Source organism: Grosmannia clavigera (assembly GCF_000143105.1).
Source record: "Grosmannia clavigera kw1407 unplaced genomic scaffold GCSC_173, whole genome shotgun sequence".
NCBI classification, from domain to species: Eukaryota; Fungi; Ascomycota; class Sordariomycetes; order Ophiostomatales; family Ophiostomataceae; genus Leptographium; species Leptographium clavigerum.
This window is the reverse complement of record NW_014040765.1, coordinates 1,990,517-2,014,819: the sequence shown is the minus strand read 5'-3', so window position 1 is coordinate 2,014,819 and position 24,303 is coordinate 1,990,517. Positions and strand designations below refer to the sequence as shown.

General features: G+C 51.1%; 11 protein-coding genes across 11 annotated transcripts; 5 read left to right on the top strand and 6 right to left on the bottom strand.

The window, feature by feature from the left end:
- Positions 1–136: 136 nt before the first annotated feature.
- CMQ_7616 (methyltransferase domain containing protein) lies at positions 137–2,944 on the top strand (the record flags this gene model as incomplete). Its single annotated transcript, XM_014314621.1, has 12 exons — positions 137–232; positions 675–716; positions 1,014–1,104; positions 1,221–1,243; positions 1,311–1,329; positions 1,450–1,572; positions 1,642–1,664; positions 1,723–1,760; positions 1,860–1,884; positions 1,938–2,050; positions 2,119–2,538; positions 2,635–2,944. The coding sequence occupies 12 exons, from the start codon at positions 137–139 to the stop codon at positions 2,942–2,944; spliced, it is 1,323 nt and encodes a 440-aa protein (XP_014170096.1).
- CMQ_7212 (uncharacterized protein) lies at positions 1,467–2,542 on the top strand (the record flags this gene model as incomplete). The annotated part of the gene is made up of 3 exons (XM_014314217.1): positions 1,467–1,572; positions 1,860–1,884; positions 2,119–2,542. 3 exons carry the CDS (start codon positions 1,467–1,469, stop codon positions 2,540–2,542), a joined length of 555 nt encoding a protein of 184 aa, XP_014169692.1.
- Positions 2,945–3,249: 305 nt separating the features above from the next.
- On the bottom strand, positions 3,250–4,191 carry CMQ_7086 (putative thymidylate synthase; the record flags this gene model as incomplete). The annotated part of the gene is made up of 2 exons (XM_014314091.1): positions 3,250–3,968; positions 4,077–4,191. 2 exons carry the CDS (start codon positions 4,189–4,191, stop codon positions 3,250–3,252), a joined length of 834 nt encoding a protein of 277 aa, XP_014169566.1.
- Positions 4,192–5,512: 1,321 nt separating this feature from the next.
- CMQ_7586 (guanine-specific ribonuclease n1/t1) lies at positions 5,513–6,233 on the top strand (the record flags this gene model as incomplete). The annotated part of the gene is made up of 4 exons (XM_014314591.1): positions 5,513–5,534; positions 5,606–5,746; positions 5,814–5,920; positions 5,997–6,233. The coding sequence occupies 4 exons, from the start codon at positions 5,513–5,515 to the stop codon at positions 6,231–6,233; spliced, it is 507 nt and encodes a 168-aa protein (XP_014170066.1).
- A 380-nt stretch (positions 6,234–6,613) lies between these two features.
- Positions 6,614–7,777, bottom strand: CMQ_7575 (rossmann fold protein; the record flags this gene model as incomplete). Its single annotated transcript, XM_014314580.1, has 2 exons — positions 6,614–7,357; positions 7,415–7,777. 2 exons carry the CDS (start codon positions 7,775–7,777, stop codon positions 6,614–6,616), a joined length of 1,107 nt encoding a protein of 368 aa, XP_014170055.1.
- An 812-nt stretch (positions 7,778–8,589) lies between these two features.
- CMQ_7744 (ARCA-like protein) lies at positions 8,590–10,849 on the bottom strand (the record flags this gene model as incomplete). The annotated part of the gene is made up of 5 exons (XM_014314749.1): positions 8,590–9,437; positions 9,506–10,392; positions 10,450–10,500; positions 10,698–10,711; positions 10,775–10,849. 5 exons carry the CDS (start codon positions 10,847–10,849, stop codon positions 8,590–8,592), a joined length of 1,875 nt encoding a protein of 624 aa, XP_014170224.1.
- A 584-nt stretch (positions 10,850–11,433) lies between these two features.
- CMQ_7655 (uncharacterized protein) lies at positions 11,434–13,763 on the bottom strand (the record flags this gene model as incomplete). Its single annotated transcript, XM_014314660.1, has 4 exons — positions 11,434–11,588; positions 11,641–12,196; positions 12,246–12,497; positions 12,924–13,763. 4 exons carry the CDS (start codon positions 13,761–13,763, stop codon positions 11,434–11,436), a joined length of 1,803 nt encoding a protein of 600 aa, XP_014170135.1.
- Positions 13,764–14,089: 326 nt separating this feature from the next.
- Positions 14,090–15,886, top strand: CMQ_7692 (uncharacterized protein; the record flags this gene model as incomplete). The annotated part of the gene is made up of 1 exon (XM_014314697.1): positions 14,090–15,886. One exon carries the CDS (start codon positions 14,090–14,092, stop codon positions 15,884–15,886), a length of 1,797 nt encoding a protein of 598 aa, XP_014170172.1.
- A 462-nt stretch (positions 15,887–16,348) lies between these two features.
- On the top strand, positions 16,349–17,973 carry CMQ_7435 (taurine catabolism dioxygenase family protein; the record flags this gene model as incomplete). The annotated part of the gene is made up of 5 exons (XM_014314440.1): positions 16,349–16,682; positions 16,744–16,962; positions 17,035–17,090; positions 17,153–17,322; positions 17,400–17,973. 5 exons carry the CDS (start codon positions 16,349–16,351, stop codon positions 17,971–17,973), a joined length of 1,353 nt encoding a protein of 450 aa, XP_014169915.1.
- Positions 17,974–20,002: 2,029 nt separating this feature from the next.
- CMQ_7557 (uncharacterized protein) lies at positions 20,003–20,796 on the bottom strand (the record flags this gene model as incomplete). The annotated part of the gene is made up of 2 exons (XM_014314562.1): positions 20,003–20,128; positions 20,344–20,796. The coding sequence occupies 2 exons, from the start codon at positions 20,794–20,796 to the stop codon at positions 20,003–20,005; spliced, it is 579 nt and encodes a 192-aa protein (XP_014170037.1).
- Positions 20,797–21,705: 909 nt separating this feature from the next.
- CMQ_7271 (uncharacterized protein) lies at positions 21,706–21,924 on the bottom strand (the record flags this gene model as incomplete). Its single annotated transcript, XM_014314276.1, has 1 exon — positions 21,706–21,924. The coding sequence occupies one exon, from the start codon at positions 21,922–21,924 to the stop codon at positions 21,706–21,708; it is 219 nt and encodes a 72-aa protein (XP_014169751.1).
- Between the last annotated feature and the right edge of the window lie 2,379 nt (positions 21,925–24,303).

Genomic DNA, 24,303 nt, shown 5'->3' with positions numbered 1-24,303 from the left:
GGCCAGACCTCGCTTAGATTTGGTGTTCCCACGCTCTTCAACTTCATTCCCAGGCGAATAATCCTCCGTACTCTGTCCCAGACGTTCACTTGCCGTTGCGAAAGTCAAAGCACACCGCTGCGCTTCGCCCTGTCAAATGGCCAGCCTTCCTGCCGAAGCGCATACACTACTACAACCGGTGGCCGGTGAAGAGCTCCTACCTGCTTCCGGTCTCGCTCAAGAAGAGCCAATTGTGAGCTTCCGCCTTCTACCTTTCTTTTAATCATTTCCACAACAGGCACGCCGATCCTGTAGCCTTACCGTCGGAACGAGCCGCGAGAGGGATTGGCAAGACTACAGGTCGACGGTAGATGGGCGTGCTACCTTTGCACGAACCAGATATGCTTACGGGGTTTAACGATGTATGCCGCACGCAATAAGCATGGCTTTAAACAATATGGGCGAAGAGCGCTAATGCAACGGCCCATACCGGAGTAAGGATGTGAAGCGGAGTGGGGGCCGGGAGAGGAAAGAGACAGGCAGTTCAAGAGACAAGCAGAAGATGCAGAGAGAAAGAGAGAGAGAGGGGTGACAGAAAAATGAAGCGAAGCCAGGAGAAAACAACTGGGTCTCACCTCTCCTTGTCTCCCCACCCACTCACAGGCTTGCTCCATTTTGCCGTTTCCATTTCTTAGGTTGCCGATAATGACGATGACGGCGATTCTGCAATCGATGCAGTAAGTGTTGCTGCTGATTCGATGATGATCAGCACCTGGGAGGTTCCTTCAATTCTGCCGTTAATTGCTGGCCGTCGCGCCTTTTCCGTGGGCCGGGGTGCGGGGCTGTAATTTTCCAGATGCCTGAGCTTGAGGGCTCGCCCCTGCTGGAACTCACTCATACACTGACTGGGTCGGACCGTCACGCTGCTCTACAGAATTAGACATAACAAAAACGCGAGACAGGAAACAAGAACGAGGGCAGAAAGTGGAAACAAATGCGGTCAGCATAGATTGCGGGAAAGCTGACATCTGCAGCCATTTCGAGAATCGTTGGCCTCACTGCGGTCCAGCATCTTGGCTTATCAAGAGGAGAATGGCCGCACCTATCACGCGTTGAGTGCAGGCAGTATGTCGCCCCGTCCTTGTCTTTTAAGACCTTTCTCCCGGTCTACCTCTCAGACCTTCGTCTGCCCTTTTCGTCTTGACCGACTGCTGACCGGTGTGAATTCCGTGCGACCGCAGAATACTTCTTGCCCAATGACGAGGTGATACTCTGTCCTTCTTGTTTGGTTTGCATGTGGTTGGCGCTGATTGTGTCTGTGTCTGTCTTAGGCTGAAATCGAGCGTCTTGGTGAGTCTCTCCTACCAAATCAACCTGGCCGTCACACCCCATCAACGACTTGGGCAAATTTTGGCTAATGCGACCTCCCTCAACCTTTTTTTGCCGCTGCTTGCATCGTTGCCCGAACAGACTTGCAACATCATGTCATGCGCCTTACAATCGAGGGCAACTACTGCCTCTGCCCCAAAAACGATGGCGCAAAGCGGGTCCTCGACATGGGCACCGGAACGGGCATATGGGCTATGGAGTACTGTGTGTCTTCCCTTGCCGCTTCGAAGCTGACTCTTTGCTGCCAACTACTTGCAACTAACTCTTCACCAGCCGATGCCCATCCTGATGCGGAGGTGTCTCTCCCTCCCCTTGTTTTTCGTCTCGGTCGCTAACGCAGACTTGTGCTACCAGGTCATTGGAGTCGACCTGAGTCCTTTGCAGCCAGAATTGTGTGATGCGCATTGTTTCTTGCTTTCTTCGCCCCCCCCCCCCCCCGGGGGAAAGTTTCGTCATCAATTTCTAGTGAATTGCTAACTGTTACATTTCAGTGTCCCACCCAACTGCTCCTTCGAAGTGAGCCCAACTTACTCAAATCCTCTGCCGTGTCACTTGATTGACTTTCACAGATCGACGACCTCGAGAAACAATGGACCTGGAACAGACCCTTCGATTTTATTTTTTGTCGAATGATGGCTGGCAGCTTTTCTGATAACAAGAGCATCGTGCAGAAGGCTTTCAAGTACGCCTGGTTACCACACATGTCCGATTTACCACAGAAACTGCAAAACTGACACTTGGTATTTCCAGTCACTTAGAACCCGGGGGATATTTTGAAGCTCAGGATATGAGGCTACCTCTCGAATGTGACGATGGAACCCTCAGAGAGGACTCAGATCTGTGGATCTGGATGAGTCTGGTCATGGAGGCCATGGAAAATCTCGGTCGACCGGTCGTTGCTGCGCAGCAGTGGAAGCCATTTATGGAAGAAGTCGGCTTTGAGGGTGTCGTCGAAGTAAACTACAAATGGCCCATCAACCGCTGGCCTCGCGATAGGAAATACAAGGAGCTTGGCACCTGGAGTCTCGCCAACATGGACCAGGCCCTGGAGTCATCTACTTTGGCTCCGCTGACTCGCGGTCTCGGTTGGTCCCGCGAGGAGGTTCTGGTACTCATCAGCAAGGCCCGTAAGGTCTTACGCGACACCAAAGTGCATGCCTACTGGCCAATGTGAGTGATCTCCCAACCTTGTCTTGTGATCTTCTCGAATTACCCTCTGCTCTCCCCTCCTTTCATGGCCCCATCTTCTGACTTGAATCACAATAGGTGCATTGTCTATGGCCGTAAGCCCATGACTGCTAGTATTGACGAGAACCTTGGCCAATTCGATGTGGTGAACTCACCTACATCTCTACCCCCGTCTCCACTACTCCCCACAAGTCAGGATTACGAACCGATAGTACTCCCGACGTCCTCTTCAACTCACCAAGCGGGGGTGTATCCGTCCACTGCTCGAGAGTTGTCTCCCATGACAGAAGTACCTCTGTCCCCGACAGATGCTATTTTGTCTCTTCCAACCTACTCTAGGCTCCGCTTTACGTCAGCTTTGACAGAGCCTTATGAATCACGTCCGTAAGGATCTACAGGAAGGAGAAAGGTTGTCCAGACTCTCAGAACACACAGGCCCTTTGAATATAATACATAAATATAAGCACTACTTCCAATACATGAGTGCAAATCCGTTAAATTACGACCCAATCTATAATAGCAAAGCTGTTACATGATAAACTGAATCCTAAACAACAAAGGTCCCGCAAATCCATCCCTGATATTTATTTACACGTTGTCGGCCGGGAAGTATGGAATCTAATCTCAAGCCAATTGATACGAATACCGAAAATGGCGTGTCCTGTAAGCTACTTTTGTGGTAGGACCTGGCGCTCATGTAGAATTCTCCTTTTTGCTGGAGGAGAGGCTGAGCCTGTCTCGAATAATTTGTACAATATCTCGCCAGTCGGCCATAGCTCCTTGCCCAACGTCTCCACATGCCAAAGCCTTGCTGTGGTTTTGTTTAGCCGTCGACAGATCGAAGAGGGGGGAGTGGTTGACGCACCTCTGTGGAAGGAGAACTTCGAACCAGCTGGTCACAGAAGCGCTGTTGATGGTGGCCCCGTCTCCAGCCGTAGCAGCAGCCGTAGCAGTGCCCCAAGCGTCTCGCAACGTGGTTAGCTGGCGTGCCGTCAGCGGATGTGTCCACATGAGCGTGTTCATAGACGGTGCCACGAGGATACGTTTTCCGGCGGCCGGATCTGTGTCCCATGCGCGGATGACACTCGTGAGAAGCGAATCACAGAAGCCGTTGGTGACCTTAGCCAGCAAATTGGCCGACATGGGCGCGATGACCAACAGGTCGGCCCAGCGGCGCAGCTCAATGTGCAGGATGTGCGCATCACGCACCCAGGGCGGACTCCACTCGTCAGCGTCCCGGTGCACTGAGGCGACGTGAGGCATGGCTGCTAGCTGTGCCACTGGAGGCTGCTCGGCCGACTGGCCGGCGAGAAAACGCGCCGCATTGTCTGTCAGCAGAATGCGGATGGAGAGATTAGGCACATTGCCGAGCGCCGCTGCAATGAGGGGAAGCTTGATGGTCGCTACCGAGCCTAGGACAGGCTGTCAGAACACGAAACAAAGAGCCATCAGGTGGAAGGCAAACTCAACGGCCGGCCGAAATAGAAATGCGGGCTTAGTCAGCCTGATAGCGCGCTTACCACTGGCTGCAAGCAGGAGGTGTGTCTTGCCGTCGTTGAGAGTGCTTGCAACTTCGGCAGCAGGCGAGAGCTTGGTTAGGGCGGCCGGAGCGTTGATCTGCGATGCAGCGGCCATGATGCAATGGAGTGTCTGTGACGGATGTAGTGGATGCAAAGTGCTGAGATTGCGTAGGGAAGCCTGTAGAAAATGTGAGCCACTAAAAGGCAAAGCATTTGTCAGGTCGTCCCGCCTTCGGCTGCGGTGGCGCTAGCAGCTTAGTTCGCCTGTCGCTCACATGGCGGCTGCCACCTGCATTGGCCGTAATCGCGGGGCTTTCACGGGTATCACGCATTAGTAAGAACGGACGCTGGTATCAAATGGAATGCAGGCACACGGGCAATAGGGAGACCGAAATAAGTCTATATTTCTGTCCAATAGCAGAGCCCTCAGGACAGCTGTCACCACTTGCTGATGCGGTCTTCTGTGAGAGGCGTCGTCATAGACTATTTTGGGGTGAACCAAAGTGCTCTTGCTTGCAAGCTACACTGACTGTTAGTCCAAGCATACGTCAGCCATTCTTTCGGCCTATGGCCACGTCTGTCGATGCAGAATCACACAGATGAGTTAATGATTGAAGGAACAACAAAAAGGAGCTTCCTACGGCTAGAAGCTCTTTCCGTTGTGTCCCTCGGAAGCCAGTCTGATGAGCAGAGGAACACAAGAGAATCACGAGAGATGACGCGTTGACAAGGACATAGGGTCGGGGAGGATGAGCTTCTGTGCGCCAGGGGACATTTTGGATGCGGTTGGATCATCACACCTGGTGTGACCGTACACACAGCTCGATCATGGCCTGTTACCGAGTGGGTGTCATTGGCGCACAAAGTGCTTGCCGGAGACGTGTTCATGTGGTCGCTTGTGCGCATCACAGTCATCCTACGTCTCTGGTTTCATGACATGCCGTACTCTCAATGCTTGCGTGGCATCTGATAGAGCCAAGATTCAGGATTGGGAGGATTTTCTAATTGAACAAAAAAGCACAACAAAGAGCAACAATTGCCTCAGCCTCTTCCCTCTTGGCGAGAGAAGAAAATGACAACGTCATTGTGAGACGGTCAGATGTAGCAGCTGTTAGAGAGCAACCTCTCGATTCAAGGAGAGTTGTTGCACGATGTCGAACGCCGGCTCCTCATTCCCTTCGTGTTCATATTCGCCGTGTCATCACAGCGCGTGTATGTGAGATGCTGTCCGGTAGAAGGAGTCAAGACAAGTAGGAACGCGTGATGTAGGTGGAAGAAAAAAGTATATAAAGCCGGCGTGTCCTCTGCTCTTTCGACAATTTCTTTCCGTCCATCTCAGACTCTTTCTTCTTCTTCCACACACGCGTCTCTAAACTTTCACTTTTCAACATCCACTACAACCATCATCATTTCAGGTCTTCGGAAACTCATTCAACATGTCTGAAGCGCACACTATCTGTAGGAGAATCGTCTACTGCCCAAGCTTTCTGGCTTAACATATGGCCCATTATTAACACAACGTACCGCAGACTATAGCCCGGCCCTTGCCCGCGGCTCCGACGGAACGACGTACGACCAGCAGTCGATCGAGCTGGCCATCTCCACGGCCCTGGAGCTGCTTAAGGCCGGAGCCCAGGTTGGGGAGGGCAAGTATCCGCATGCGTATAAGAGTACGAAACTTCGTGATTCTCCCTTTTCCCGCCTATATAATGAGGCTAACGCTCCTCTTCTGTACAGCGTACCCATACTTCCACGTTGAACATGCCGTGACACCCATTTTTGAGTTCCCCGTTCTCAAGGAGCAAGCCTACGACGGCAAGGCTAGTGCAGGGATTGACCGTGTGGTACGTTGAGACATGCCGCCTTGTTCAGTCTTTATTCTATCAAGCCAAGTATGCGTCTGACTCCAAATACCATCAGGTCTTCGGCTCTGTCTCCAAGGACTACCTTTCGGCCAACTACATTGGCATCGTTGGGTCCAAGGACGGCAGCGTTCGCTACCTCCACAACGACCTGTCGCTCAATGGCAAGACTGGTGTGGGTGAGCCGTTTACGGCGCAGGAACTGGCTGAGTTTGGTGGTAAGCAGGTCCTTTCGCCGCCGGCTGATGCCGATACTATTGGCAGCGGCGACGTGAAGGTCCATTATCATAACTAGGGCCGCAACGAGAATGCCGGCTTGTGCTCATAGAGAGAAAAAGAGCCGCAGGTGTGCATGTCATTGAACTGTCACCGGCCGGAAGATTGTTGGAAGGAATTCAGACAACTTGGTGATTTAGAAAATAAGAGGGAAGCCAGACACAAAAAGAAATACACGCGGCTCATCTTCCTCATACAAGGACCCTCGTGATTGCTTATCAATGTTTTGTTCCAGTAGCGTATTTGCAAAATGTCTATCTTGGCAACAGCCAAGAGAGAATACATGCATCCACATGTAGTCCTTTGCAACCTTCCATATTCTACATATTGGAGCGTGGCCTATCTCTAGTATGCTTTAGTTGGAGTTGCTCTCCTCAAACTATACACTAGGCAGGGTCTCTACAGCCTGACCTGGTCCGCCAGCCTGTGACCGGCCTCGTCAAAGTAGATCTTCTTGCCAGACCGCAGGCTTTCCTGCAGGAGGGAGCCAATTTCCAGCGCAGAGACGGCACACTGGAGCCTGGTGGGCAAAGGAGTGTTGTCGAGGCAGCAAGCGGTGAATTCGTTGGCCTCGGTGATAAAGGCTGGGCGGAAGCGGCCATAATAGTCTGGAGGGATCTCCCGGCGGATACCGCTGGCCTCCCAGAGGTCGACGAGTGTGTTGATGGGGTTCTGGTTAATGGTTATCTTGCCCTCAGTGCCGATGATCTCGGTCATGTCGTGCTGGCCCGAGGCCATCATGCGGCTGCTGTAGAAGTAGGCAATGCGGCCACCCCAAAACTCGACCACGCCGACGCCGTTGTCGACATCGCCGTGCTTCGCCAGCTCTGGCTGCACGGCTGTGATTCCCACGGCTGACACGCTCTTGATCACGGCGTCCTCGCCAAAGAACCAGAGGGCCAGGTCGATGTCGTGGATGTTGCAGTCGACAAAGATGCCACCCGAGAACTCGGCGTAAGCCACAAAGAAGCCCGATGGGTCCAGCTTGTCGCACGTCTGGGACCGTAATATGGCCGGCCTGCCCACGCCACCAGCATCAATCTTCGCTTTGGCATCGCGGTACGATGCATCAAATCGGCGCGAGAAGCCGCAGAGCACCTTCTGACTGGGGTGTTTCGTGGCGACGTCGACAACGTGCTTGGCCTGAGACGGAATGTCAGCATAGGTGAGCATACGGACTCAATTTCTTGCGCTTCTCACCGTATCTAGATCTGTGCTCAGAGGTTTCTCGCAGAGAACGTGCAGGCCAGCTTCAATGGCCTGAATGGTCTCCTCGGCGTGCACCGTGGTGGCGGTAGCAACGACGATAGCGTCAAGGCCACCGGCAACATCAAGGCTTGTCAGTGGCTTTGTCTCTGTCCCCAGAAGATCCTCGTAGTTGCTGTACAGCCGGACGCCAAACGGCTCGAGGTGTTCTTTGGCCCAGGCCAACTCAGAGGGGTCGGGCGAGAATGCGGCCACCAGATGAGCGCGCGGTGTGCTCTCGAGAAAGTGAAGAGCATGTCGCTTTCCCATTCGACCAAGGCCGGCGCAAGCTACACGGAGACGACGAGAGGTGGCCATGCTTGCAACTTGGTCGTGATGCGGTAGAGGCACAATGGCAAAAGGCTTGAAACAGATATGTCGGGGCACAATTTGGCAGCAGGTGGTAGCTTCCGTATTTGTGTTTATAAAGAGAGGAAGAGTAATTCCGAATAGCAAGTTTATGAAGCAATAGGAAATCTGTGTAATACAAGAGATTTGTATAGGGTATAAGAAAGAAAAGCAGTGGCCCGTCCAACGATCATGGGAACAATAGGTGGAGACGGATGCTCACATATGTAACCGGTCACGGATGAGCTATGGCTTTCCGACCAGACTATTGAAACAAGACTCCGAGGCTGTATCCAGGACGGCCGGGTGGTCATGCCTGCGCATGATACATCAGGGCATCAATTCCGCACCGTTTCCGCATTGAAGCATCCAGAAATGGTAACTTGTTCCTATTGGTCGCGGCGACTTGCGGCTTTCGGGGCCTTAGCGTGTCTCCGCAGTATATTTGTGGGTCAGCTCGAAGCTGTACGGAGTACTCTGTACGAGTACAGCACTACTAAAAGAGACGTCTGCAAAAATCATCTCTTCATTCAACATTCATTTCTAGAAAGCTGCGCAAAGTCAATATGTACTAAAGGACTGGGTACATGGGCTGGCACGCAAATTCTAATCACCGATCACTAGGATTAGTCCCTGAGAAGCTTTCTGGTAAAGAGGGCCAATACTCCGTATGGAAATAATTTCCTATTGGGGCAGAGCACAGCTGGTCAGGAACTCAAAATGTACTACTCGTATGTACCGTGTTTCCGATTTTGCACTGTCACTTTGCACTGTTACTTTGCCTAGTTCTTCTCCCCGTCCCTGTTGTCCCAACCCCATGCAGCCGACAGACGTTCTCTGGCCGTGTGTGTGCGCCAAGCACAAAGCGACTCTGTCTCTTCAAGGAATCCCATGATGGACTCCTGCTGCCAGCGTTCCTGGAAACGCTCACCGGCCATGGCAATTCCCATGCAGGCCGACACGAAGTTGGGTCGACAGTGTGGGTTACTTTTTGCAATGCCGACTAAATTGCGCACCTCGGAACGGATTCGGCCATCTTGCTCCCGGGCAAACTGTGCGCGTTCTGGTCCGATCCGCGGTGCTCGCGGATCGAAGGCAGCCAGCAAGATCCGTGAAAGGTGATAGTGCTGCAGCCCAGTGGCTACAGTGTCAGATGTGAGCCATATCTCGGGGAAGAGGATGCTTCCGACATCGTTTAATGTTGTCGAGAAGTCTGCCAGGAGATCTTTGTAATATAGCGGTAAAAAGCTAAGTGGCTTTTTCTCGTACCAACGATGGCTGTAGGCCACAAGCTGGTCATAACGGCAAAGACTGTCATCCAGCGGCACTGGCTGTTCTTTACCGTAACAGAAGCGCAGAACATCAGCTAAATGAAAGACAGCACGGTTGGCCCAGTCGCAATCATTGCCTTCAACATCCAGGGAGGGATCCACAACAAAGGGACTAAATGATGGACAAATCGACCGCTGCGACACGAAGGCGGTGTAAATTTCCTGACGGACGGCTACCAAAAACGCAGCACGTCTCAGACCGGAGAACAGAATCGGCGCAGACAGCCCAGCCGAGTCGTGCAAGGTAGCCGATGCCTTAACAAAGAGACTGTTGCCTAGGAGATGTGTGCTCGGGTGTGCTCCGGCGAGAGGGACTTAATTGTTAGAAGAGATACAACGAGGAAAATAAGCGAAGTGAACTATTCACCTTCTATTTCCTCAAAATTCCGCAAGATCACTGCAGCTGCAAACAAGTTCTCGTCCACGAGGGCGCCCTTATCATTTAGCATCGGCCGCAACGTCGCCAAACAGCGGTCATAGTAGCGGTCTGAGATGCTCCTGTTGAACGAGCTGATAAGGCTAAGGTGTCTGGCGCTGATTGCAAAGATGGCATTCATCAGCGGGGCATGAAGCACCGCCCGGCATGGCACCACGACGGCAAACGTGCGTTCTTGGTCACAGAGATCAAACCACTTGGCCGACAACTCAATAAAATAACGGAAAAGACAGGCTTCCATTTTATTCTCGAGCGGCCATGTGGGCAACTCTGGCGGTACCACTCTCGATGACATCTGATGATGCTGTTCCTGTTCCTGTTCTTCTGGAGGGTGTATGAGGGGGTTGATGCCGATGCCAGCATAGGCTGGTCTTGTAGCAGCATTAGCCGCAGCCGCCGCGGTGACAGAAGCGGTGGTGACGGCCGCAACGGCAGCCGCCGCGGCAATCGAGGCCGTTTCGTCATTATATCTAGCTATCAATGTAGACGATTGTGACGGTGACTGGGAGAGGGAGATGGGAGACAGCCAGTCCAAGTTCGACGGCTCTTTAGCAAGCACGGCCGTATAGCTTCCAGATGCAACATCATTATTTTCTGGGGGACTGAGCAGCCCCGATGGCTCTTCTGTTGTTGTGGTTGCTGCTTCTGCTGCACTTTCTGCTTCGTCGTCTGAGAGACCGTCTTCGTAAAGTGACAGCAACTCACGATTCTCGTTCACGAACGTCAGCGGCCGGCGTGTACGACACCATGGCTGGTCTGGTTTAAAGCTGTACGAGAGGGCATGTGTAGTCGCCTTCCCATTGTGGCCGCTCCGTATTCTGGACAACGGTCAGAGAGGCCAGTCGATGAACGCAATGCAGTTCCTGTCGACTTACGACGGATTCCATCTGTGCCGAAACTGCGTGCGCAGCTTCCGGTTGCATGTTCTGCCCTCAGTCATGCAGGGTTGGCATGAAGGCTTGCGGTCATCGCCTACAGTTCCGCCAAAGTCAGTCAAGAGTCTTTGCACGGAAGCACGAGAGAAACCAACATTTTAGATGCCTGCGCAGTGGACGGGGTAAACACAGAATCAGTTCCACCAGTCAGGATGAGTCCCAACGGTACCCGACATGCGCAATCTCACCTCAGCCGGCAGTTCTGTCGAATTGTTGATGTGTTCAGCGCAGGTTTGATTGAAAGGGTGTCAGGACCTAGACCCACCTCACAGCCATTTATAGCCCGACGTGAGCGTCGCTTCTGCCGCTCTTGCGTAGCCACCATAGGTTTCGCCGACATATGGTATTGAGGTGGCACAGGTGGACGCTTGTCACTCAGCAGGAGACTAGGGGATAGAGGATCGTCGGGCAAACAGCGGGAAGCCCTTCCTAAATGCTTGAAAGGGGATGTTTCGAGCTATCTGTTAAAGGCCAACACACTATTCGCTGCGGGGTAACGCTGAACCCCAGGTTTGCGGGGCAATAGTAGCCTTTGTAGGTGTTGTCGAATGAACCAGACCAGAATGGGAGAAGCGTGCACGATTATGCAGTGTGATGAAAGAATACATGTACTGTGTGGCGCAGGGGGCTATTTAGTACGTGTTTTGATGCACATCGGCATACCTCGGGAGTACCTAAGAATAACAATACATTTACGCTCACTCGGCACCCATAATTTGACTGGTGTGGGTCGGCCTAATTTCCTCCGAACGCTAACCATACTTGGCACCGCCACAGTGCTGTGCAGTGCAAAGTACAATTCTAAATAATTCATTGTGAAGTTACAAGCCATAGCAACCAGATGCACAAGCATTTTGCTTTGGTAATGCCTGAAGTTTCCAGTTAGGAATAGCTGGCAGAGTATATTCTCTGACCGTTCGCTTTTCACTCGGCAGGCCATGGGCCGTGCACAGGCAATGTCGCAGGAGGGGACTTCTCGATCGTGGTAGGTGGTGTCCAATTATCGATAAACATCTGTCCGGTGAACCAGTAATCTTCTTCGTATTTGTCTGTGTTTTCAAGTGCCCTAAACCTCGCACCTTTGGTGAGACTGTTAGGAACACTCCAATCGACTCCTTCAAGAATACTTACTTTGCTGTTTAACCAAGCTTGTGATGTTCTTAAGATGCAGTATCTCTTTCTCAGTCACTTCTCCGAGATATTTGTAGGTCATCGGATTCTGACTACTCCAATCCAAATCAAACGGCTTCTTTCTGCAGCACACTATATGGTAAAAACCTAGAAGTGTCTTGGCGCCCGTAAGAGCGTCTATGATCAACTCCATCATGCTGTAGCGTACTGGGGCCTTCTTCGAAGCCGCATAGGCCCTTTGTTGGCGGAAGAGCAAGCGGTACGTGTCGAGAAGAATATATGTGGCAACAAAGATGACAAGCCAGTTCTTTCTCGCCTTGTTGTGTGCTAATTTATGCAGCTCTTTAAGGATCTGCTCTCTGAGGGGCTGAAGGATAGATTCGGCCATGATGGCAGAAAATTGGTAGTCTATAAAAGGCGCCTTTGTAAATGGCACTCGGTCATACCTACCTGGATCTAGACCGAGAAATTCTTCTCCAGAGAAGTGCCAGTCACCCTCTAGAGTCCGGGCAGCCGTCCACAAGCGCAGGACGCTTGCGATAAACCCGTGGTGATTCTGCCATAGGTCAGCCATTGGTATCAATGTTGGAGACTTAGATGCTCACCCCTTTAGCCCGCACAATATCAGTGGCCAGATTGAAGAAGCTCATTGTAAGCTGGTCTTCTTGGTCGACTTTGAGCTGTATGTACGAGTGTCCATTTCCAATCACGAACTCCCACAGTGTTTTCTTCAATTCGCTGATATCCGCAAGAGCATAGGGGTGGGAAAAGAGCTTTCGCCCAGCCTCTGTCGATTGCTGAAGACTACCTGCGTCAAACCGCCTGGCCCTCAGATCCAAAACGGGGCCTTGTGTGCCCTGCCTGATCGAAAACAGTATAGTAGTACTTCCGGGATCGGAAATTTGGAGTTGTTGTGGATTGCAGATGCAGTTGTTGAGTGTCAGCTCGCCATATGGCTTGTCACTTAATTTGGGATCGGTCATGGTGCGAAATAACACGACTGTGTGAAGGGCGAATTTGAAGCAGGGTTTGTTATTGAGAGTGTCGCAGCCCTGACAATTTATACAGATGTTCGGAATGTCGCTTTGTTCACACTGAAGCGGTTATTTCGAGCAGGACGTATGACAACAATCAGACTTTCTCACCTTTTTATGTTTTATACTGCACCGAATGCAGGTTTTGACCGCCTCTTTCCCCAGTGTCTTTCTTCTTTTCTGGGTATGATGTCCTTGCGGGGGGTCTTTGCAGGGCCTCTTTGTCATCGTCATCGGGTGTAAACTAACGGCTTCCGTCTCTGGTTGCTGAACGTCGAGCGACGTCGCATCATCACAAAAGGGCCCAGACTTTGAACTATCAGGGATAGTTAAGAGATCGTTCAAAACAGGCCAGGTATAATCAAGTTGTGAAAACGAATCAGCTTGAGGGTGATAGGGAAGGTGTTCATGTGATTGGTCAAAGGACAATTGGGGAGCAGACGCAAGAGTCTGGCCTGGTGGTCGCACACCGCCCCATTCGAAATCAGTATCGTCAGCATGATATGTTGTGTCGTATGGGCTTAAAATTAGATCGCCGTTTTCATGAAAACCAATGCTATCTTCAAAGGGGACATGCAATCCCAGGTCACTGTTTGCCGTCCGCATTTCACTCTGGAGCTGTGGAACATGATCCCCAACAGGATTCTGAAGCATCTCGAGCGTCGAAACTTGCGTTGGAAGTTTACCCGTATCTAGCTGGCTAGATACATCTCTATCGGATCCGTTGTCGGCGGTGGATGGACTGTTACTATAGACATCGGTGGGTGGCCTCGGGAACGAGGACATCTGATAGCTCTCGCAAAAGTGCAGCAGGATGTAAAACTCGCAGCCGATGATCCTGGCCGCGTCTATAAGAAGACTAAATTCTTCTTTTGTCCACGTCTTGTTCGATTTTCCATGACAGAGACCGGTGCCCGACGTGTCATATGAGCGAAAATTAGTCCCGAACTCGAGAAACTTCGACGTGTTTATGCTAAACATTTGTGCGGCAGATTGCAGTTGAACGAGATCATCGGGCATCCAATCTCGGAGGGGCGGCAGCTGTGCGAACTGATCGCCAATGGGACCGCAGCTGCCATTGGTGTCCATCTTTCGTGTCTTCCCTGATACCGAAATTTTTCCGATCCTTCTTCCCAGATGACTGAGATGCAACGGTGTCACGGACAGTGTTGATGACACAAACGGTCGAGCTTCTCGGAATTTTGAGTGGGATTGTCTCCGAAATAGTGTGTCTTGCTATAAGAGTTGTCTTTCAGGTTTTCTAATCGAAAGATAGATTCCGCCCTTTACGCCAACCAATGAAAGCAAAGTCGGACTTGAGAGTGGGGCCTTTTCAAAATCCGATATCCTAAGTACTAATAGGCATCTAAGCTATAGTGCCGTTAAATTTCAGAGGTGTTATACCAATATTTAACATGGGCACCGCCGATGTACCAAAGGGGATTAACATCTCTGACAACTTTCGGGCATACTACGTCTTTCCCTCTGCCGCCTACATTTCGTTTCCTGATACAGGTGGGTATATCACGTATGTCAGCACGGACGACAGCACGGACGACGGCACGGCGGCCTCCAGGGAGAGAGGTTGGGTCATCCACTACGCTCGGCTTGGCACATCCTACGCTACCATACCCCACTATTTAGGACCAATCCCGCCTACTCGCCTCGATCTGAACATCCCAGATCAGCTAGACTGGCCGCCACAGCTATGGGACAAGCTTGGCGCCCGTGACAGTGTCCATGTTGTCGGCACACGCATCAACTCTCTGGGCATTTCCAGGCATCTTGTAGAAGGCCTCGAATGTTGGTCTAGCCGTACCAAGGACTTTGATCGAGTTTACCTGGAGCAGCCATTTGGATCGACGCTCTTCTTGCGTTCGCTGACCGTATCTCCCGCCGATATGGAGTTTGAGATCCGCCCAAATAAGACCTTCAGTCTCCCAGGAGTCCTGCTTTCGGCCCAGGAGCTGCAAGTCATGTGGGGCTTCGATGCTAAGACGATGCCACCGACAATATCGTACACGAAGCTGCGCTACGAGAGGCAACTGGCCAATCAGGCCATTCTTGTCTCCCTCCTGCCTGAAGGTGGCTGTGAAGGCGATCGGCAGCAACTGGTCTTCAAATCGTCTCGAGTCTCTCCATGTACCGTCTATCACGAGATCAAGGTACGGCTGTCGATGTGCCCGCTGAGAACCATCGTAGAATCTCCAAAGTTCTTGGTCACCACAGATGTGCCCGGAGCAGAGCCGCAGCAGCGCGTGTGTGGCTTTCTCACGAGATATTACGAAAATGGCACATTGGCCGACGCTCTCACCTCTCTGAGAGATACTGGTCGTCTGGCTCTGAAGCAGCAACTAGGGTGGGCGCGCGACTTGGTTTCGTCGCTCATCCATATCCAGAATTCTCCTGCCCGCTTTTACTCGGACCTACGTCTAGACCAGCTCGTCCTCGATGCGAATCTAGATGGCAGCACGACAGCCGTTCTTCTCGACCTTGAGCAGGGTCGCAATATCTACAACTGGGCTCCACCTGAGATCTACTATCTAGAATGGATAGCCGAGCTGGGTTATTGGGAATTTGCACGCACCGACCAGCTGCCTGGGGATGTCATGACAAAGTATCGCGCCATTCTTGAACACTACTTCGATGCTCGGGGCTATTCGACTCCGCTCCATCGCATGGGCTTGAAGTACGACAATCCTCCACACGGCTGGTACTGGCCTTGGCTACATAGCAGTCCGCAGGAACAAGAGGCCGGGATGGTCTACATGCTGGGAAAGGCGCTCTGGTGCATTTTCGAGGGTATAGGCGACGCCGACATTGTGCTGGGTCTTTCCAGTACCAGTGATGGTGGTCAGCGGTTTCCCGAATTCATCCGCACCCCTCCCGCTCTGCAGGTGCTCATCAGAGCCTGTACTCAGGGTGCCCGCGAGTGGATCGACGGTCCCATCAAAATCTACCGGAGAGGAGGAAGGATTTTTCCGTTGGGCAAAACTGGCCGCAACGGCGAGGAGGAAGGAACAGCGGAAGAAACCGTGGCTACCATAAAGGATTTTTGGCTTAACGAGATGCACAAGGCCGAAGCGTTTGTTGCGGCCCGAATTCGATACGTTAACAAAGAAGCTACCGAGGATGACCTGAAGCTGCTTCCTTATCTGCGACGCCCAACGCTCAAGGATGTCTGGACCACATTGGATGACTTTTTGGCCTAAGCGGGATCACGAATGGCTAATAGAGCGGCCCCGTGAAGTCAGGTGCGTCACTTCGTTCTTCGGTCCCTCAACACATGTTTTCATGTTGCCTGATTTTATTTATAAAGCTTTCTCAATCTTACTCTTGCCCAATCGCAGGTCGCTGATACCCAACCCACACTTCTCTCCAGGATGCAAGTATTGTGTTTCTCGCACAATGGGGGTGGGCCAGTGGCTGACAATTCGCGATAAGGTACCGCCTGTCCTAAAGGAACCAATCTGATACATTACGGGGATTTTGGGCTCGCAACAAGCCGTCTTGATTTCGACCACGGGGTCTCTTGGGGCTCTGGGCGGATCTTCGGTTTTTTGGGGGGGTCCTGCTAGAATAGGTATAAAAATACGGCATATGGACCGGCCATTTGTCTGGATGGTTTTGACAACGCTTCGCTTGTGAATCAACAATTGTGTATACGCAGCAGCATGGTAACCCCGTTTGATCCTAGTGTCGACTACTATCCGCCATCAATCCGTCAGAAGTACGGCCTTGGCGACTTTGACAATGTGAAGTCTCCGCCTGCCGAAGCCGTGCCGTCGGCTGATATAGAGTGGCTCCCGGACTATTTAAAGTTCGTGGAACGAATTGAAGCACATGTCAGGGACGTGGATTCCAATGGCGCCGGGTCCAAGTGCCGGGCCGTCGGTCTAGATTCCCCTTTGGCATGGAGTGGACGAGAGCTGCAGTTGCAAGACAACATAGTCCCGCTGGACGAGGCTGACGTGCAAGAAATTCAGTCTGCTATGGAATTCTTTAAGGGTATGTTTGGCGTCATGGGGAAACACTGCGGGACTAACCCAGCCAGCAAACGAAGATTCAGATCTTTCGTCTGTGAAAAGGGATACATTTCCGCTGCCTAATCTGGGCCCTCGACTTAAGAAGCTATGCTCCGGTGTGTACAACAAGAAGGGTTTCTGTATTCTCCGAGGGTTGTCTCCAAAGTCCTACTCCCGCGAAGACAATGTAATAATCTATCTCGGTATTTCCAGCTACTTTGGAGAGCAGCGTGCAAGGCAGTACCCGGATGGATCCAGCATCGGTACGTCTGTAGACAGAAGAGTTGGGCAAAAGGAGAGAAAATTCTGACAGGAATTTACAGCGCACATCACAGATGTCCGATTCGACGAGGTCGCAGACAATAAGCGCAGGCCTGCGTTCACCAATGCTGTCCAGGCAAGTGAACTTCGTAAGAATCGCAGTTCCTATGCCATCCTGACCGGTGCCTGCAGCCCTTCCACACGGACTTACTTTGTAGCTTGTTGGCCATGTACTTTCTCGATACTGCTGCCAGCGGTGGCGAGATCCGTCTGGCCTCTTCGTTTAGGGTTTACAAGGAGATTGCCGACAGGCTGCCAGATCTCATCAACGTTCTTGCCAGTGATGATTGGGTCCATGACACGTAAGAGAATGCTAAGAGTGCAGCACGTTTCTGTAGCTGATCTTCAGATTTGGACGCAATCCGCCCTTTCTCCGGAGGCCGCTGCTCCATCTTTGGCAGGACAAGCCCGTCCTCATCTTCTCGCGCCGGAACCTCACTGGCTCTAAAGCGACACCGCGCTCCTTGGAGATTCCGCCGATGACGGAAGCACAGGCCGAGGCCCTGGATGCAGTCCATTTTATAGCAGAAGAGCACTGCGTCACCATCACCCCTCAGCCTGGCGATATGGTGTTCATCAACAACTTTGCCGTCATGCACAGCCGCAATTCATTTCAAGACAGCCAAACGTCCAAGCGCTATATCCTGCGGCTTTGGCTGCACAACCCGGAAGTCGGCTGGGATGTACCCCCTGGGCTACGCTTGGCCTGGGACCGTTTATTTGAACGTGTCGACGAGATCGTCAACTACTGGGATATTGACCCGTACTCGGAGCGAGGGCGCTCCCTCTACCGCAAGAATCGGACTTTTGGTGCTACAGACGGCGGCGAAGGCACTGGTGGAGGCATTAGTGGAGGCGGTGGTGGTGGTGGTGGTAGTGGCAGTGGTGGAGGCGGTGGTGGAGGAGGTGGAGGTAAAGGTGGTGGCTACGGCTATTCCTCCTCGTGCGGATGACAATACGGACTACTCACCATAGTTTGTCATTACAATTGGGTTAGCGAATACATCTGTGACTTCCAACCTGTTAGTTGACTAGAGGGTGGTTGAAGAAAATAAGGGCTATCAGGTTGAAGGAGTAGAATTGCGTCATTTTATAAGATCGGGGTTTTTATCATAATATGGCTTTCTATGCGAAGTCAACTGGGCCCTGTAACTTATAGGCTCGAGATGGAAAAACTTAGGCAGCTACGGTCTTACGCTAAGAAGTGGTTGTGTCGAATGAACCAGACCAGAATGGGAGGCGTGCACGATTATGCAGTGTGATGAAAGAATAAATGTACTGTGTGGCGCATGGGGCTATTTAGTACGTGTTTTGAGGACCTAACAACAACAATACACACACGCTCACTGGGCACTGATAATTTGACAGGTTGGCATGTGACAGCATATGTCACCCGTCCTATCATCCGTCTGATTGTGCCCTAGAAGCAGGGGTAAGTGCGAATAAATCCAAGCTCGATGCCCATTTTGCACCTACATCCTTCGTTTAATAAAGGCGAAAGACAGTCCGATTAGTAAAGGATCGCGGGCCGCCGACGGCAACGCCATAAAAGCGGGCGTCATCTCCCCACTCCACATTCCGTTAATATTATGTTGTGAGCTAAAAAGTCGGGGGATGCTACATAATACGACTTTTAGCGAAGCTAGTTAAAGGGAGCCGTCCGAAATGTAAGATTCTATTACGGACGGACAAAGCACGTTTTGGCCAAATGATTCTCCAACGTCCTAGTCATTGCAGCTGCAACCTTCGCTAAATTTAAAAAGCGTATCCATCTAACAGGTGCAAATCTTGGATGCTTTGAGTTTTTTTTAGAATTAAAAGGGGGGAGGGGACATAAGTTAACCGGTCGTCACCGAACATCGTTAAGCTATGACCCGAAGCACGCCCGAATTGAAATCGGAAATCGGAGAGTACCCCCCTCTACGGTAGGTTTGATGCACTCGCTTTAAAATGGACAAACCAGAACCCAACACGCCACATTCTTTCTTGCTACACAATTTATTCTTTCCTTGCAAGAACTGGTAGTACGGGTAGACATGGTCCAGCCTACAAGCACACAATCGATGGGATACAGCACCAGAGAAGAAAATTTCCTCGGTATAGGCTCCCAATTTAAACAAGAAACTTACGACCGCGTTCCTCCACAAAGCGGCGGGGCATCGGCAAGACATGGAATACTGGGACTGCCTGGTGATGCCTTGTTTAAGGACTGCAAGTGACTACATGCCCGCACCCCCACAGAAGATAGCTAACACTTGTCCAGGTATACTTAGTAAAGTACCCGTGACTACTCCGCAGTCGACATCTTCGTCTATGAAGGTCAACGTCGGCAGTGTACAGAGCGGTTGAATTTCGTGATACGTATCTCACGGCTTCTGCTGGTCCGGTTTAGCCTTAAAGCCTGTTCACAAATAAATTATGGGGGCTCAGTATGCCATGAAAGAGTGTTAAGCTAGCATTATAGCTCTCCGTTCTTTGTATTTGGGCGCAAAACCCAGTAATATATTCACTATATTAAACAACGGGTCACGCATAGTTCGTAGACAAACCTTACGAGTCCTTACTAAAGCTGTTACCAAAACTTTAGGCTTACGGCTACTCTATACTAACGGCAGTATGTAGCAAGTATCTTAAAATATACAGATACAAAGAACGTTGTTAGCGTTTGTCTGCTAACATCCCTCAACTCCTTCACCGTCGATTCAAAGAATTTAAAGGCCTGCTACAAAGGGATGCACCCTTACCCAACCCCCCATCCCATTCGGTGGCTCCCTTTCAGTCTAGTCGCTTTCTGACTAGTTGCTATTGTTCACGCAATATCTACTCCGTAGAGCAGACGGCCATTGCGCAATTCCACACCACGTGATAGGCTGGGTTGTTGTGCAGGAGACCAATTGCCAAAAACTAACGATAAGGCATTAGTGTAGAGTGTATCTTACAACGAAGGCGGTGAACACTTTCTTCTGTTTTATTGGTTTCCTCCTACTCGTCGTCCCGTGTCAGCCAATGCTTCAGCACAATCCTATGGCAGCCGCCTTCTCCATCTCCGATCTGGCCGCCAGCGCCTCCTCGCCGACGTCGTCTGCCAATCCGGTCGGCACCCTGACGCTAGTCCCAGCACCACCACCTTAGAAGAATCCCTGAAACCATTGTCTGCATAGCCCAAGCCCAGCGGCGCTGGAGCTGATCAACAACCCAGAGGATGGCGTCAGATAGTCTCACAGAACTAAGCTCTTCGGGAAGTGCTGTACCGCGACATTTTCTGAGCGCTAGGCCAAACAAATCCGGTCCTCCTGCTAAGAGGATCTAGAATCTCTCCTCACTCTCTTGTTGTCCACCCAAAATTGGACATCGTCCCAAGACGTGTCCTCCTCGGACTCGTGCACAAACTCATCAAATTTGTTCAAATAATCGTCATAGTCATCGGCGTAGTCCTCGTCGGATGCCTCCCCCGCGCCAGACATAGCTGCGATGCGCAACAGATTCCACTGGAGTCCGAGGAGTTCTAAACTTGGCAGGTCTTCTTCCTTGTCTGCGGTGATGGTGAATGTCTGGCCTGTTTCGAGGGGCAGGCCACTCTCGCGGAAAGCCATAGGTGAGCCCCAGGCCGGATCACGCACAGCTTCGACGAAGCAGTCGGCATCAATTGGGTCCTTCGGTTTAAAGACTGGCCGCTTTAGCCAGTGAAATTGGACCACGACTTCCTTGTCAGTCTTTGACAGTGGCTTCAGGCCAAAAAGTGCTCGCCCCCACCAGGAGTGGAGTTGATGGTTCATGCATAGAAGATTTTTCGGTGACTCTGTTACCGCAATAGTCGTATACAGTCCTATCAAACGACTAGATTCGGACCTCCAGAAAAGCATCAGGATATGATCCAGCGAAACTGTGTTCGTCTTGCTAAGGGAATTCGGAAAGATGTGCGCAACAGCTGGATGGCTGGTACCCGTGATGATGCACTTTTTAAGATCCCTTTTTTGAGTCTGCGATATTGTTAGCAAAGCACAGGTGATAAGTCTGCCTATTTCAATGTAAAGCTAGCGTTGTATACTTACGCGGTAAACAGCGCTCTGGCTTCTTGTGTTCGATGACAACGATGAAGCAGGCGGCAGGGAAGGCTCAAAATCTGCAGCTTCACTCGCACCAGGCTGATATATTGGGGTATCTGAGATTGCCCGTTCATGTCTCGCAGCGGCCCGTCTTTTGGCTGGGCTAATCACTGCTGAGCTGGACGGGCTGCTTGAGGCTGGACGCTTTCTGATTGGAGTGGATGGCGGATTGCTCGATTCGGTTTCGGAGACCCGCTTATTCCCCCCCCCCTTGTGCTAGAACTGAACGGGGGAAGAGGTGTTAGCATGTATTGGTATCATTTGTGCCAGCAGGGCTAACTGCGGAACCCCCAAACCTCTTTTCTAACATCCTATTCAATGAAAATATGCTGTATACTCACACAACCGAATGGATGCAATGGCATGATCGCCTGCTGTGTACAGCAGGGTGGAATGCTCGCAGTCATTATTCCCGAGAAGTTCCATTTCTGTTTGCAAGACGCTTATGGGAGCGACCATGAAAATGGCCGCAATCGTGGCATTGGGCTTCCGGATTGAGTTCTCCGCACAATGCCGACAAAGAAACCGGAGTAGCTCAGCCCGCACGTCCATTTCGGTAACATAATCAAGCACCGGCTCTCACTGCTGTGGTATGTCGTTACTCATGGTAATAACGGCAGCTGGCTTGAATTCCGCGAGCTGAAGAGCTGCATCAAAAGCTTTGGCGTTCGCGGTTGCGACGCGCGCGGCTCGCCTCGCACGTTTGAGAATGTTTTCGTCCACAGCGGCCGCGTTGATGCCAAGTATTGCGGCAGCTTTGGCAGCATCGTTGTGCCCAGCTTCTTCCGAAGCAGACATGATGTACACGACAAGTCAGCAAACCCGGTGATTTAAGGCAGCTGTTGAGACGGAGAGAAAAATGAGAGAATCGTTCGCTGATGGCAGTGGCAGACCCAATGTGATGTTTGCGCCGAAGTTGGACAGTGTGAAATGTAATGAACGGTAAAATGGCTGACTACTATTTACTGAATTTATTTTAGGCAGACGTTTTAGTAATGCTAACCGCTAACCCACATGAATTGGCTTGTGTAACTGAACCTTCAGCATCTTGTCCACATTAGACAGCAAGACTTATACCACGCACAAATCGTAGAAATAGCAATGAATTCTTGTGTAGAGTATGTACATTATTGATGTGTTTCGTCAATTCTCAAACAATTGCGAAATGAGGTTTCCAAAACGTTCTTGATCAACTTTACGTCAGCAATGCACGTCCTCGTTATTGAAAAAAACTCTTTTAGAAACTAGAAGCTTTCGCCCGCAAACAAAACCAGGACTTGTGCTCATATTTGCAAGAGCGAGGACCTACGTATCGATAGCCGCGGACGCTAGGCCGATCAGGTTGATCTTAAAAGCATGGCGCTGCAAACACTTTTTCCTCTGGTGAGCCGCACGCGCTTCTAACTTGCAACAATTCCCATTGACAACCAACTGTAAAATCTCCGTCATAGACAATCTAAGGGGGGATCGTCCTCGGTCAAAGTTCCTCGAGCAGCACGACCGGGTACTTGGTCAGTTGTTCAAAGTCGTGCTTCTACATTCACACCAATTTCAGCTCGTCAGGCGGTGCATCAATAGCGTCTATATCATACGTGTCCTTTTCGTTCCAGAACATCTCGTTCCATGCAGGGGCTTTAGCAAACTAGACGGTCAAAGTTACCGGCGTGCTCGTACACTGTCGTCGGCAGGCTATATGCCTCTCCAGGTCACTTTGTTTCTGGTGTAGATATCCCACATCATTGCTACCAATCTATAGTTGGATCAGAAGCCCTAATAAGGTGTGTTGTTTCTGAAATTAAAATAAAAAAGCATTGAAGAGAGAAGATGTACACACCCGGGACCACCAGGAATCTTAGCACCACCTTCTTTAGAGCTAGTACATCTTAGGCCAGGGTTGCACGGAATTTTCAATGCTCTTCGCATCAGAAAGAAAGATCCCGGGCGGGCTATTTTATTACCCAAGTGTACTCCGTACGCCCCCTTCGAGGATGCAAAGAAAAAAGGTACCACTCCGAGGCAGCCATATAGTAGAAGCCCCTAGATAAATTTTCATCAGCAAACCAGGCAAGATGGCGGAGTGGTTAACGCGCTGGCCTGCTAAGCCAGTTCCTTCGGGAGCGAGAGTTCGAATCTCTCTCTTGTCGTTTTTTAGCGCTAAGGATTTTTTTTTCCCTCCGTATTTCCACCAATGCTAGACGTCCATAGCAAAAGAAAACACGTGGGTTGCTGCATTGGCACGAAACACACCTTGCTGTCCTTCTTGAACGTAGTGGCGTAATGATGCCCTGGTGTGCCATCGAGGTCCGCGTAGGCGTCTGGTCGAGCTTTTTAGCAATTATAGCGGAGCACCGTCGTAGGGTTCGACATTCCTTTCGAAGTTATTGGTGGAAATGAACGGCTATGGGCAAACTCTTACTTGACGCAACCTTATCTCTGATGCATTGTGACTTTTTGGGGGGAGGGGTCCTCGAGCCGGCAATGCACAGACTACTGAAAAACCAATCCCGGCTTCCATCTATTATTAACGCTAAAATTCCTCGGGATTTGCGCACCTGGCAACTAGATTGTGTTCACTGCTTGTCCTTAGGATAGGTCAAACCGATGGCGCCTGTCGATTCACTGACAAGGGGGTATCAGTCCATCGCATATGTAACACTTACTGTGTGTGGACTACTGACGGCAACAGGCAATATGAAGCGTTTCCGGTAGATTGAAAACGCCGACACAACCAAAAGCACCGGCATCAATCCATAGCCGGTCCTAAGAGCAACGGCCCAGCCAACGTCCATCTTTTTTTTGCGATTGCCCTCAATGAACCACCGAATCATCCCCAGTCCGTGCAAGGGACAACTCTTATGGCTGCATTGTCGAGTGGATACGAGAGGCAGCCAAGAATTTCGTCGGGCGTCTCTAGACTGCTCTGTCTACATACAGAGACCGAGCGACCTGTTGAATCCGGTCCGTCTGAGCTTCATCAATGTTTTGGCTCTGAAAAACGGAACACATTGGGTATTCCGATTGTGGACTTGTGCAGCGACGACATGGTGTCCCCGTTAAATCTTCATGGACCCGCACCTTCTACTTGTAGTCCTACGGAGAACAGGAGCCCTGGTGGCGACGCGCAACAGCCTCCATCCTACCAGTCTGCAGAGGACAATAATCCACCACCCATATCGA